This window comes from Saccopteryx bilineata, chromosome 4 (assembly GCF_036850765.1).
Source record: "Saccopteryx bilineata isolate mSacBil1 chromosome 4, mSacBil1_pri_phased_curated, whole genome shotgun sequence".
Lineage (NCBI taxonomy): Eukaryota > Metazoa > Chordata > Mammalia > Chiroptera > Emballonuridae > Saccopteryx > Saccopteryx bilineata.
In genome coordinates this window covers 88612793-88628269 of record NC_089493.1, presented here as the reverse complement: position 1 = coordinate 88628269, position 15477 = coordinate 88612793, and the positions used below count along the sequence as shown (strand labels likewise).

General features: G+C 42.3%; 1 protein-coding gene across 1 annotated transcript in view; it reads right to left on the bottom strand.

Moving 5' to 3' along the window:
* Positions 1-15477, bottom strand: part of RYR3 (ryanodine receptor 3) — a 626037-nt gene that overhangs the window by 352138 nt on the left and 258422 nt on the right. The window contains exon 4 of the mRNA XM_066277226.1: positions 1729-1803. Coding sequence (XP_066133323.1) covers positions 1729-1803 — 75 coding nt within the window. The remainder of the gene's footprint in view (positions 1-1728; positions 1804-15477) is intronic.

Below are 15477 nucleotides of genomic sequence, written 5' to 3'. Positions count from 1 at the left end.
GGATTTGGGGGGGGGAGGGCAGTAAATCTAATGATAAATAACAGAAGCCTTCATATCTCTCCCATGATGTTAGCCTGAGTTTCCAAGGCCAGGAGAGTGGGCTGCTTGAGGTTTTATTCATTGTATTTATGTAGAAAAAGAAGTATTCAGATTTCCTTTTTATGGATAAGCACCAGATTCTGAAAGATAAGTGGTCACTTCTCTGTTCTAAAGATTGTCCTGGTACAAAGTTCCCTACTCTCTAAATGTCCCCATCTCCTCCTCGGATAACCTTCTGTCTGGTCGTTTTTGCTCTCAGGCCTTTATCATGAAGGACTACAACAGATAAATGTTCAAGCTGAAAAGGTCAACTTCTTACCAATGCTCCGAAAAAGAAATGCTGCAATAGATAAATTATTTAAGAGGCAGCTGCTGCTCCTGCTGCCAATTTGGTAGTTCAGGCCTTGAGCTGAACTTTGCAGTGTGCTGCAGGTGTGCAGGTGTGAAAATGAGGCCTTGAAAGCATGTACAGTTTCCCATCACAGAAAGAAGACAAATCTTTCTTACACTGATAATAAGCGAGGATGATACAAGTAGGGACTGGAAGTTAATGTTATTAGAGTTGGCACGTATTATAGTTGATTGAGATCACAATATTCTTAATAACTCCTACCAAAGATCTGCCATATAGCTATTCTACAAATTTATTTAAAACTTGAAAAAAAAATTGAAGTTACATAACAATTTGCCATTTGAGTTAATTCTAGTTCTAGATCCTTATTAGTTATAGCCTGATTAGCTTTCTCCTGCCCCTGGATTAATATAATACTCTCAAATTCCTCCAGGACAGAAGGCAATGCTTATCATCCCATTTCCTTTCACTAGTAAAAGAGGAGAAATTGAACAAAAAGTCCCATTTGGTTGATTTTTCTCCTATGCTGGTTATCCTTCTGTACTTAGGAAGTCGGTTACTCCCTCCCCCACCCCCAGTTTACTTGATCAAGTCAGGAAATCTTTTTTTTTTTTTTTTTCTGTATTTTTCTGAAGCCGGAAACGGGGAGAGACAGTCAGACAGACTCCCGCATGCGCCCGACCTGGATCCACCCGGCACGCCCACCAGGGGGCGACGCTCTGCCCACCAGGGGGCGATGCTCTGCCCCTCTGGGGCGTTGCTTTGTTGCGACCAGAGCCACTCTATCGCCTGGGGCAGAGGCCAAGGAGCCATCCCCAGTGCCCGGGCCATCTCTGCTCCAGTGGAGCCTCGGCTGCAGGAGGGGAAGAGAGAGACAGAGAGGAAGGAGAGGGGGAGGGGTGGAGAAGCAGATGGGCGCTTCTCCTGTGTGCCCTGGCCGGGAATTGAACCCGGGACTTCTGCACGCCAGGCCGACGCTCTACCACTGAGCCAACCGGCCAGGGCCAAGTCAGGAAATCTTTACTGAACATCTAGTATGTCAAGGTACTGTACTTGGTAGGATTAGGTGTAGTTAAATAAACAAAACATGGTCCTTTCCTCATGGAGTGGGGAAGAGGACAATTGCTGGACATTATGCAAATACAAATATATACCTGCAAATTGAGGTAGGTTCTAAGAAGAAAATGCCAAGACAATGATGTGCTATAATTATCTACATTCCATATTACTCTCACTGCTAACTCGATCTAGACACTGACTGGTTTCCTGTACTTTATCCTTTCTTTACCCTTCCCCTCCTCCTTGAAGGGTGAAAGTGGACACCCAGATGTGCTTACCATTCCGCTGAAAGAGTGCCGCAGGAGAATCGCGTGGCCATACAGCAGGGTCCTGTGGCCACCCCCTTGTGCTGCCTGTGGGGAAGGGGGAGGGAGAGTGTCAGCACGGGCCAGTGTGTGCCTTCTCTTAAAGCAAAGCGGCACCAGAATTCTATAAGACAAACTACAAAGAAAAGACACATTGCCAAGCTCGAAGGAATTCATTCTAGAAGAAGAGCCAGGTGACAGGCAGGGGAAAGACTCGTGATCACTGTCATGCAACATCCTTGGGGAGAGGGATTGTGGGGACAAACCTCTCCTCCAAACAGCCCCTGCCTGGGATCAGCAGAAACTCAGAGCTATTCTACCAGAGCAACAAGGAAATGGAACAGGTACTGCTTACCTTCCTTTGAAACTTCTCAGAAGCATTCGGAGTGAGAGAGAAACAAATGTGATGTAACTGCAGCCTAGCAACAGAGAGGCAGCTTGGGGGCAGGCATGCGGTCACATCCTGTGCCTTGTGCTCTTTGCCCTTCAAGGCTCTGTGCCTTCTGCCACTCACTTCAATGGGTCCTATTTCCCCAGTCTCATCAATGAGAGCTAGTTTGGGCATCGAGACTTTAAAAAGGCAACTTCAGTCGAGGGCCCATCTAGACGGCTTCACTGCCTGACCAGGCAGCTCCACTGTGGCTGCTCACGCAGGGGGCCCGACCAGGAGCAGAGGGAGCACAGGCACGAGCAGCCCACCATAGAGCCCTGGCCTCTGCTTCCCACGTCTCCCCCCAGTCTCATTCCCATGTAACCATCTCAACTGAATAGCATGATATAAGAAAAAATGATTATTCCAGTTGAGTAGGAAAACAGAAATCCACAGAAAACTCAAGAAACTTTTGGCATCAATATTTTCAACCTTTTACCCAATCTCTCCCTGTCATGTTAATCTGCCTTCAGAGATAGTCAAATTATTTTGATCACACAGCCCTTTTAGGAAAAAATATTTACATACAAGCCACCTATTCCCAAACACACACAAGAAGAGAATCCAAGATCTGTGATTAAAATAATTTATAAAGAGAAAAGATAGCATTTCCCTTCTATATGCATTTCCCTTCTATATGCCAAGGACATCTCTTATGCATCACAATTTATTCAGAGCTATGGACTCCCAGCCCAGCGGCTGGGCTGGGGTTCTGCTCCTTTCCCGGGTCCGCCCTCCGTCAGAGCCATGAGCGATGGAGGGAGAGCCAGTGGGGTGGAGGAAGGGCAGAGGTTTAGATAATAAAGCCTGGAGTAATTTTATTTCAACTGCATTTGGATTATGAGAATCACTCTGTCAAAGATGATTTTTCATGTCATACAATGAGCCTAAAGAAAAGAGAAAGGATAAATGTGTCATTTTAGAAAAAGCAAATAAATACGTGTGTGTGTGTGTGTGTGTGTGTGTGTGTGTAGTTATATAATTACACATAACTGTAGCTATGGAGATATTTAAGTGCTCTCCAGACTTTAACACTATGGAGAAATTAAATGTTTTTCACAATATTTCTAATTGCTTGGAATCATTTAAACTTTAGTTGCAGTAGTTATGTGTTAAGAACTTAGTTAAAATTAGTCATACTAAATAATGTTCATACTTTGTCAGTCCAACTGATAGTTTCACTGTACATTTGATTAGCACAAGTTAACTGATAGCTTATGATGGCTTATGTTGTGGGTGTATGTTCCCAAGTTCACAAGCTAGTCCCACGTCTCAGACTGAACTACAGACTAAATTATATTTCCTAGTGTTGACCCTGGGTCACACCTGCCTCTAATTCATCTTCATTTCTATCAGGTCTGGCAGTAGTCATAAGAGTCAAGAGCTGCTGACCCCAAAATGTGGCACTAAAGAGCTTTTGCTCCTCCCTTCTCTGACACTGCTGCAAACACTCCTGGACCTCATGTCCTTTATTCTGGTGACAACAGAAAAGCAGGGACACTTAACTATCCCACTGGGTTGAATGGGACATCACAGCCCTGGCAGTTCCTTCACACCCCAACTCCTCCTTCCGTAAGGCAGTGTTTCTTGGATGCTGGTGCAATCAGCTGGTTAAAACATAGGCTGCTGACTCCATTCCACAGTGTTTGTCCCACCCGGCCTGGGGTGCAGCCTGACAAGTTGCATTCCTAACAAGTTACAGGGGACGTGACACTGATGCTGCTGGTCCCGTGACCACAGTTTGAAAACTACCACTTTAAGGCATAACCAAGCTTCCGTGCTAGAAGGGTAGAGTTTTCTCTGCAGAAGCTTTGATCATCATCACCCTCTGAGAGCTACCGGTGGGCACACGTTCTACATCAGATGCTTTACGTACCGTCATAGCTCATTCTCATAGCCCTTCAAGTTAGAAATGGTTTCCCCGTTTCAAACGTGAAGAATTTGAAGCTCCAAGAGGGTGCCTTGTCATGTATCACACAGTTAGATGTGGCAGTGGGAACTGAACTCAGAGCTAACTCCAGACTTGAGCTCATTTTGCTCTACTTTTCATAACTTATTCATTAGCCTATTGTGTACAAAACTAGTTTATGAAGCACCAGGAAAATAGGATAAACAGTATTTCCTTAGCTCCTCAATGAAGGTGAATTCTTAGAGCTGGAATTGAATGGGCTTTAATTACATGGCAGGCACAGAATGACACTAAGTGTTGAATATGAATCAACTCATTCTATCTTCTTAATTAGTGCTGGGAAGTAACTATGGTAATTATCTCCATTTTACAGCAACACAAACTGAGGCTTAGAGAGAGGAAGTGATTTACTTAAAGTTGTCTAGGTTCCAAGTGCGGGGTTGGGATTTAACAAAGACAAGGAACTTCACCGTATGTTATATTGTCTCCTTCTGTATTGTCTGGTAGGGGAGATAAGACTTGCATATAAAAAATCACATTACAAATAGAAACAATATGTCTGTTAAAAGAACTGAAGACATAGAGCACTGGAACAGACCAGGAGGGAAAATAGGGTGTTAAGGAATAGCTTTATCAACAGGGTAGACCAGTGGTCCCCAACCTTTTTTGGGCCACAGACTGGTTTAATGTTAGAAAATATTTTCACGGACCGGTCTTTAGGGTGGGACAGATAAATTATCATGTGACTGAGACAAGCGTCAAGAGTGAGTCTTAGACAAATGTAACAGAGGGAATCTGGTCATTTTTAAAAAATAAAACATTGTTCAGACTTAAATATAAATAAAACGGAAATAATGTAAGTTATTTATTCTTTCTCTGCAGACCAGTACCAAATGGCCCATGGACTGGTATCAGTCCACGGCCCAGGGGTTGGGGACCACTGGGGTAGACTATATGTTCTGATAGGACTGTTGATATGTAACAATGGTAAGAAAGAGGAATCCCTGTGGGCAAAGACCTGGAGATGAAAAGTATGAAGTGTACATGGGGACTAGCAGACTATTTCACTGAGCAGTGTTGGGGTCAATGAAAGGAAACAGCTAGAAACAAGTCAGGACACAAATGTGGTGGGTGGTCAGGTTATAGAGGGCTCTGACTGCCTGTTCTATAGCTAAGGAGACACTGGTGTAGGTTTTTGGCAGAAGAGTGTCACAATCAAACTGTACTTTAGGGAGATAATCCTGACTGCAAAATGGAGGAAAAACTGGAGGTGTTAAACCCCAGGGGCAGAAAAGATCACTCTCATTCAATTTCCATGACAACAAAAGTGGAAGCATAGGGACTGAAAATTTTGGAGTCATTCTTTACTCCTTTCTCCCTCTCCTCACACTCCACAGTCAATCCAAAGCCCCTTTGCTTCCACCTTCAAATATATTCTGCATCCACTACTCAGCACCTGACTGTAACCAGTCTAGTCCAACCCACTGCCCTTCTCACCTGGACCTTAGTCACAGTTCCCAGCTCTGCTTCCTGCTGCCCCCCCATTTATATTCTGAGTTAATATGGCAGCCACAGCATCCTTTAAAGACCATTGATCACATTGCATTACTTTCTTGCTCAACCCTCCAACCTTCCATGGCTTCCTTTCACATTTGGAAGTATAACATCCTCATCATAGCATCTCAGGCCCTGCATCAGGATTTTCTCTATAAAAGACCAGATAGTGTCAGGTCTTAAATTTAGGTCTATATCCAGTTTGAGTTAATTTTTATATATAGGGACAAATAGTAGTTGAAATTCATTCTTTTCCATGTGGTTTTCCAATTTTCTCAGCACCATCTCTTAAAGAGGCTTTCTTTACTCCATTATATGTTTTTAGATCCCAAGAATAAATAGAAATGGCCAACAGAAATATGAGAAGATGCTCAATCTCACTAGTTATTAGAGAAATGCAAATCAAAACAACAATGAGATACCACCTCACACCTGTTAAACTAGCTGTTATTGACAAGTAACAATTGTTGGAGAGGTTATGGAAGAAAAGGAACCCTCACTCTCTGCTGGTGGAGATGTAAACTGGGACAGCCACTATGGAAAATAGTACAGCAGTTCCTCAAGAAATGAAGAACAGCCTGACCTGTGGTGGCGCAGTGGATAAAGTGTCGACCTGGAAATGCTGAGGTCACCGGTTCGAAACCCTGGGCTTGCCTGGTCAAGGCACATATGAGAGTTGATGCTTCCAGCTCCTCCCCCTTCTCTCTCTCTCTCTCTCTCTCTCTCTCTCTCTCCTCTCTAAAAATGAATAAATAAAATAAAATAAATGTTAAAAAAAAAAGAAATGAAGAACAGAGTTACCATATAACCCAGTAATCCCTCTTCTATGTATCTACCCCCCAAATTTGCATAGGGGGTAGATTTATTTGCAAAGATATATGCACCCCTATGTTTACTGCAACATTATTCATGGTGACAAAGACATGGAAACAACCAAAGTGTCCTTCAGTAGAAGACTGGATAAAGAAGATGCGGTACATGTATACAAAGGAACACTATTCAGCCATAAGCAAAGATGAAACACTGCCACTTGTGACAAAATGGATAACCTTGAGAATATCATGCTAAGTCAGACAGAGAAAGTTAAGAACCTTATGATTTCACTCATATGTGGAATATAAAACTGAAAGCAACAAATTAACAAACAAGAGAAGTAAAACATGCCTGACCAGGCGGTGGCGCAGTGGATAGAGCATCAGACTGGGATGCAGAGGACCCAGGTTCGAGACCCCGAGGTCGCCAGCTTGAGCGCAGGCTTCTGGTTTGAGCAAAGCTCACCAGCTTGAACCCAGGGTTGCTGGCTCGAGCAAGGGGTTACTCGGTCTGCTGAAGGTCCACTGTCAAGGCACATGTGAGAGAGCAATCAATGAACAACTAAGGTGTTGCAACGAAAAACTAGTGATTGATGCTTCTCATCTCTCTCCGTTCCTGTCTGTCTGTCCCTATCTGTCCCTCTCTCTGACTCTCTCTTTGTCTCTGTAGGGAAAAAAAAGAGAAACAAAACAAAAACTCATAGACACAGGTAACAGTATGATGGTCACCAGAGGGAAGGGGAGAAGTAAAGGGTAGAGGGGGTTAAATATATGGCGACAGAAGATTGTTTGACTTTGGGTGCTGGGTACACAATGCAACATACAGATCATGTATCACAGAATTGTACACTTGAAACTATAAAATTTTATTAACCAATGTCACCCCAATAAATGTCATTTAAAATATAGGATGGGAAAGATGAATAACAACAACAAAAAAGTAAATAAAACCCCAGATAATAAATATTTTAGGCTTGGCAGGATGTATATGGTCTCTGTTATAGTCATTGTCTTTATTTTAAATAACTTTTCCAAAATGTAAAAGACATTTTTATCTAGAGGTTGTAGACATAAACAGGCCTTAGGCTGGGTCTGGCCTCCTGGCTGTTCTTGCAACCACAGTGGATCTGGTTCTTTCCTCTTCTCTGACTTCACCACCTACCAGGCGCCCTCCCATCATCTCCTCTGCTCCCGTCACGGGGGCCCTCCTCTCTCCATCACACAAGCATGCTCCGCTGCAGGGCCTTGCTCACGTGTTACTCCTGTCCTGTGCCTTGCACCTGTGTATTCTCACGGTACATTCCCACTTTTTCAGTTCTGTGCTCAGGTAACTCATTAGAGACATCTTCTCTTGTCACTCCTTCTAAACGAACAGTCACCCTTACACGACCACATTTTTCTGTTCTGCTCTTTCTCACGGCATTCATTATTAGCTGGAGTGAATTCCCATGGTATTTATGATGTATACCTGCCCTCCCTATGGACATAGGCACTGTGAATCTCTGCTGTGTTCCCAACTTCACTGACACTACTTTTATCACACCCAGCACATAGGAGGCACTCACTCGTATTTCATATTCATTTTTCCTGAATGAATACAGTATGTCCATAAAGTCATGGTGCACTTTTGACCGGTCACAGGAAAGCAACAAAAGACGATAGAAATGTGAAATCTGCACCAAGTAAAAGGAAAGCCCTCCTAGCTTCTGTAGGATGATGTGGCAGCATGTGCGCATGTGCAGATGATGATGTAACACCGTGTATACAGCGGAGCAGCCCACGGCCATGCCAGTCGAGATGCGGATGGTACAGAGGAAAGTTCAGTGTGTTCTGTGGCTCACTAAATTTGAATCCGTGACGAAGTGCAATGTGAATATCGGCGTGTTTATAACGAAGCACCACCACATAGGAATAACATTACTCGGTGGGATGAGCTGTTGAAGGAAACCGGCAGTTTGGTGGAGAAACCCCGTGCTGGTAGGCCATCAGTCGGTGACGAGTCTGTAGAGGCTATACGGGATAGCTACCTAAGGAGCCCTAAAAAATCTGTGCATGAGTCCACATTGAACTGCACTGAATAGGTATGAAACTGGGAGAGTTTTCTTTTTATTTGGTGCAGATTTCACATTTCTGTTGTCTTTTGTTGCTTTCCTGTGACCGGTCAAAAGTGCACCATGACTTTACGGACACACTGTAGTAATGGGAGGGGGGTGGTCCTTTTGTTTCTCTTTTACACATGGGAACAGAGAAACTTTCCCATGGTCATCTTATGAGCTTGGATTTGAATTTGGGTCTAAGTACAAATTTTACTCCTCTTACTATTTGATGCTATTTCTGGAATAACATCCAGGAAAGAGGACTGCATCAATATATTCACAAGGAGGACCCAGACATCAAGACTATGAGACTTTATCGGGATGGCAGCCCTGTCTCTGCCACCAGTGCCCTCGGCTGTGGTCACTGGCAGTGGGAGAATATTTAGTACCACCTTATAGGATGGAGTGGGGTGGGAGGTGGGGCAGGGCTAAGCTGGTAAAGTGCCCTGATGTCATCATGTCCAGAGGAAAACTGTTCCACTAGATCATTAACTCAATCATCTCGCCAGTAATTTCAACATTAACTCCATCGCTGACATTTCTTTTGGTGGTCCCCAGAGGCTCTGCCTCCTAGTAAGACAAGCCTGATACAGCAACGAAGAGGGAGAATCTGCTTCCCTCCATGCACACATACATCTTTCAAGACTCTTAGATCTCTGAACTGCCTCCTCCTTTCATCTGAAGGGCAAAGTTCTGCTTTGGGGGTCCCAGGCTGTAGGAAGGCTCCTTGCTGAGTTTAGCGTAACCCCGGAGAGCCTCAGGGGCCACCCCCTTGGGAGGGCTTGTGAGCATGACATCATATTCTGGGTGTGCACGTGTGCATTCATTTCCCTTCCTTCCCAGCCCCACTTCCACTCCAGGCTTTTCGGTTATCAGAGAAAAAGAAAAGCTTCCCAGGAAGTCCCAGAATACCATCTCCTGAACGTGCTAGAGGCCCTTTATATTGTCCAGGAGGTTTACTTTGACAACTAAATAATAATGATACTATATAAGTGAAAAAAAAATCTGAAACCAAAAACCAAAACAAAAACACCCCAGTAACACTGAACAGTAGGAACAAATGCAATTCACTCAGCATTTTCAGTTCGAAACGGAATGAAAGATTCTATTCATAATTGCTACAAGATATTACAGTTGTAGGAATTTACTCAGATGATGAGCTACACCTTTAAAATGAACCTGAGCTACCTCTCTAAAATGAAACCATAAACCTTTATTCTATAAAATGAAATTTGATTTGGTGATATTCTCATTGTTATAGAATGAGAATACTAGTAATACTTGTAGAGGCTTGTCCTTCTAAATTTAACTTATACAGATTTAATGCAATTTTAATAAAAATTCCAATAGGGTATTTTGGAATTGAACAAAATTTCTATAAAATTAATCTGGAAATATAAACAGTAAGAAGCAAAATTAATTCATTTTGGTAGTGGCTCAAAAAGAAGAATGTAGCACAATCTAGGCAGTCCATAAACAAATCTAAAATGCAGCTACAATAAGCAGATTTTCAGTACAGTGGGGGGAAGGCAAGGTTATTAAGCAAACCCCTCTATGAGATGTGGATAGCTAGTCAGAAAAGCATTCAGTAAGATCCACAGGAAATATAAAAGAGTCTTGATGGGTAATAGAGTTAAATATTTCATTTAAAAATTAAATATTTCATTTAAAAATTAAATTCTAAAACAACTAGCATGTAATAAATAGTCCAAATTTCTTTACAGATCTAATGCTTATCCATGCTTTCAAGTACAGAGGAATTTGAAGAAAACAAAAGACAGCTTGTACCAAGATCAGGAAACTTCAGAACAATGGAAACATCAACATTTAATAGACTACTAAAATTCTTTGTATCATTTTGACAAAAGGGGTAACATCTCATTGAAATGTAGACAAAAAAACAAGCATCAAATAAAGAAAGCGGCAAAGACTTATGAATAAGTGATTCATATCAGGGATAAAAATAAAACATATGGAAGACATTTCATCTCCTCTAGTAATGAAAAGAATGACAATTACAGAAACTCTGATGTATCATTTTACATCAACTGAATTTGCAAAAATGGGGGGAGGGGCCTAATGCTGCCAGAGTTCGCATTTGGCAAGTGTGATCCAATAGGAGGTGGCACTGAGTAAACGCTTTTGCAAAGCAATACCTAGGTATATAAAAGAGCTGTAAGAAGTTCATAATCTTTGCTGTAATAATTCTACTAATGGGAATAATTCAAGAGAAGAAAAAAAACTGTGTGCATACTGTTTGATAAGAACCTCTTAATGAGGACAAACAAACATAAAACCTGGAAAAAACCTAAATATCCAAAAGAAAAATATTATCTAGTAAATCACAGGCTTCTTCAGGATGTTCTATTTTGCAACCATTAAAAACAACAATTACAGAGGCTAATGGAAACACAGAAACTGTCCATGATATACCAACTGTGAAAAAGGCAGAATGCAAACTGTCTTTAACAAATTTATTTTGGTAAGAATAAGAAAACCTATAAAAATGAATATAGCCATGTGGTTGATTGCAGAACCACTGGACCTTTTCCAAATTTTTCTTTAACACTATTTCCACAGGATTGTTTTAACAAAAAGTATGTGTGTATGGAGGGGAACAACGTTCTGTATGTATCTAAGCAAATGCAGTGCTATCAAAGTGTTTTGTCTATTGGTTAAGACTTTAGTTGCTCATGCTGTGATTAATTTGTTAGAATCCTTAGTAAACGGCTTTACCTGCCTGAAAGATAACTCACAATGCATATTTAGCAAGCCTGCTTTTAGGCACTGACCTAATTTAGCCCTATCCTGGTGTTGAATGGAAAGCCCACAGGGGTAACTTTTATCCAAGATACCTCTGACACCCTCCTAGTTCTCTCACACTCTGCTCCAGGCTCCATGGGAAAAAATAATCGCTTGCCACAGGGAGTCACTTCTGCGTGGATCCCAAATGCCCTTGCTCTTCTGACCACCCTATGTGGATCCTTCACCTGAGATTTCATCTTTGCTCCTGGAAACTTGGTTTCTGCACTATTCCGTGTGTCCCGAGGCTGCCTCCCCAGCAGTCATATGGCAGGTCCACCTTTCCCTGCTACTATAGGCCGTCACCCCCCCCCCCCCCCGGCCAAACTCCCAAGACCCCACACTCAGCCACACCACTTCTCTTGTAGGGGTAAATAGACAGGACTCTTTAGCTCAAATGGCACCAAAGAAACTGATGGGACCACTTTCCAAACAGGTCTTGGATTGTAAACTCATGGTAACAGGAATAATTTTGCGTCTTTAATAATAAAGTAGAACAGCAAAATTTAGAAAGTGTACTGAAGAGATGAAAGTACACATGCACAGATTAGTTTGGTGATTTGCAGTCAGAACCAGAGACTATGGTCATAGAAATTCATAAGCCCACTCTAGCCATCCTAATTTCCTTACTATGTGTGGAATCCGGAAAACCCAATGCAGGACACTAAACCCTTGTCATCACCACCTTTTCTGGATCAAATACCCTGCCCTTCAGCTAGTAATTACCAAGTCCAGCTATTCCTGGGCTCCTCCAGAACAGGAAAATGCCCATATGGCTTCTCTTTCACACAGACGTGGCCTGTGGTTAAAGTAAAATCTGAGACATGGTTCAGTTGAATTAGGGATAGCGCAGGTGACTCTCAGTTCATTATTTTTAGTGAGCCTTTAAAATCATGAGGAGGAAGAATTCCTGGTGATGAAGACTTAAACCCTGAATGCATGACTAAAGATTCCTGAAAAACTTCCTGCCTTTCAAGTCTTTAAAAATAAGAGTTTTTGGCCCTGGCTGGTTGGCTCAGCAGTAGAGTGCTGGCCTGGCATGTGGATGTCCCGGGTTTGATTCCGGGTCAGGGCACACAGGAGAAATAACCATATGCTTCTTCACCCCTCCCCCTCTTGCTTCTCTCTCTCTCTCTCTCTTTTTCTTTCTCTCTTCTCCTCCTGCAGCCATGGCTCGATTGAAGCAAGTTGGCCTCGGGCACTGAAGATGGCTCCCTGGCCTCTACCTCAGCTGCTAAGAATAGCTTGGTGGCTGAGTAATGGGGCAACGAAGCAATGCCCCAGATGGGCAGAGCATCGCCCTGTAGGGGGCTTGCCAGGTAGATCCTGGACAGGGTGTATGCAGGAGTCTGTCTTTGCCTCCCCTTCTCTCACTTAATAAAAAATAAAATAAAATAAGATAAAAATAAGAGTATTTGATCTATGAAAGCAGTAGACATTTACAACCATTTTCCTTCCCCTCTTTCCCAGTCCATGGTGTTTGGGGAATGAGTAAGTGGTTTTTGGAAATTTCCATTTGGCCTGGCATTTTACAAACACTGACTCTGAAACAGGAGGGTAAACATTTTTAATTGAAGGAACAAAGGTGGCTGCCGGGACACTTCCAGATTGAACACAAGGTCATTCTAGGTGCACCTGAGCTTTTCTTTGAACATAGATGGCACAGGGAAACCACATAGCAGGAATGGCAGCTCTAACATATTTTTTATTATGGTCTTTCTGAAAAGAACAAATTGGCAGGAGATATATTGTCAGGGTATTAATGACATTTAGCTTGATGACAGGTATATTTTGGAAAGAGGTAAAGCAAGTATTTTCTCCTCTCTTAATATCCACTCTTCTCCCAGATTTCTAAAAAACTGACATTGCCTAGTTCATTCTTTCCATAAAAGGACCCTGTCAGCCAAATTTGTTTTCCAGTCACTGCTCTAGCTTTTATTTGAACCACTCATAGTCATCAGGCCGATGAGGAAATGGTGAACCAGCAGTCACCTAGGGTCAAGACTAAGAACATTGCCAGATCATTTCCTTTCACCCAAGGTAAAAAATATAATAAGTATTTCCTACAAAGTGTTTAACATCTGAAAGTTCAGAGTACCTTGACCTGAAAAAATCAGACATTACCTCTTATCTATTCTCTCTCTAGAAAAAGAATGCACTGTTCTTTCCAGGGATAATGAACTAGGAGTACTTTTTCTTTTTTTAATCATAAGATCACTGTTGAGTCCCACTGTGTACAAACAAGTCTACCCACATGGGCTACAAGGAAGAAGATGAACTCGAGTATATTTTTTGTTTGACCCTTCTCCATTTCTCCTGCATTCCTTAGGCATTTTTTTCCTCTCCTTTATGGCCTTTGCAACATAACTTCTATTTATTTCAACCCTCTAGCCCCCTTTGCACTGTTTCCAATTATGATCTTGCTGGATAGTAATTCATCCTGTTCTCTCTACATCGACATAATAAGCTCAGGGTCAAGTTTTTATTTCCAAGAAAAAAAAAAAACAGACAAAAAATTTGTCTGATCTTTCCTTGAAGTAAACGGCATGGCCTCAGGTGGAAACACTGATTTTCAGAGTTCCGTGGATAGAGAAGAGAACAGTTACTCCTCCTACTTTCTACCTGTTCATGGACCGTGTGCTTCTTAGAGGGCAACAACATGATTCTTCTGAACACCTCATGGATTGATTTGAGAGCAGTGGTTTTCAATACCAGCTATCCATTAGAATCACTGGTGCCACTTTAAAAATGAAAACAAAGCAAGAAAAACAAACCATAGTCCAAAGTCTGGACCATTTCCCTACAGTTCTCACTTGGTAGGTCTGTGGTGGGGCCTGGGCTCCCGGACAATTAAAATGCACAGCCAGGCTTGGGAGCCACCTCTCTAGGACTTCTCTAGCCACACTAGACCCTTTATCCAAGTCATTGGTATGATGTTTACAGCCAATAACTTCTTCTCTGTTCTCAGAACCATGTCTGTTCTGAACCAGTGACTGGTTTTTCCTTTCAGCATTTCTCCAGAACCCCAATGAAGCAAAGAACTAACATAGTTGCTTCCCCTGGTCCTTGGTAGCTCTAGGACTAACATCCAACCCTGTCTCTCTTTTAGCTCTGCTGCCATAGATGTGACAGGTTTCTGTGAAATCTGTATGGTAAGGGCTCTAGACAATTCAAACTCAATGGGGGAAGAGTTCCAGGTCCACTGCAATCACCACTAGATGCACCCATCTTTATAGCACCCGAGGTCAGTTAGGCTGCCTCCTGAGCTGCCTCAGCTGTAATCTGGACTTCCACTCCCATGAGTCTGAACTCTACAGGGCATGGAAAGAGGTGGAGTTGAGGACATAAAACAACAGGTTAGGGTGAAGGGACTTACTTTTCTTCTCTTACCAGTTGGCTACCCCTTCCCCAACCAGTCACTTCTAATCTGTTCTCACTCTGGTTTCTGAGTCCCCAACTCTTAATGCTATACTTCAGTGTTCTGCATTCTTACTTACAACATTTGACTTTTCTCTCTGTCTGCAACAGTAGTGTCCCTTAGAGTTGTTTTGCATCATCTAACATTTGGGAAGAGCTGTTTTCAAAAGCCTACTGTTCAAAGGCCTCACTGAGGTCTCAGTGTTCCTGAAACCAACTAGCTCTTCTGTCAAAGAGAAAAAAAAAGCGTGTTTTTTCCCCTTTGGAAATATCTCCTCTTCTGATCGGGGAATGGAAACCGAGACCTGGACAGAATAAACACCATCTGATCTATTTTCTCCCCATTGTGCAGGAAGTAAATTCATTACACTGACATCGGGAGGATAACCTACTGGACTGACAGTAAAATCCAGCCTCCCTTGAGCTACAAGAAGCCAGATCAAGCTTTATGGACAAGGGGGAGAAAGGGAGGAGGAGAGGAGCTCAGAAATACTTAGTTCACAATTTTAAAACAATAACAAAAAAGTAAACAAAACTAAACCTCAGTTGTGCTAATGTTTACATCCTTCAATGGTGAAAAAAAAATAAATCATTTCTCAGTGGGGTTGGTAGTTACTATTAATATAATGTGATGACTTGATACTAAAAAAAATCACAAATAATGAACTATCTGAAAAATAAGTAAACAAAACAATCCCTTTT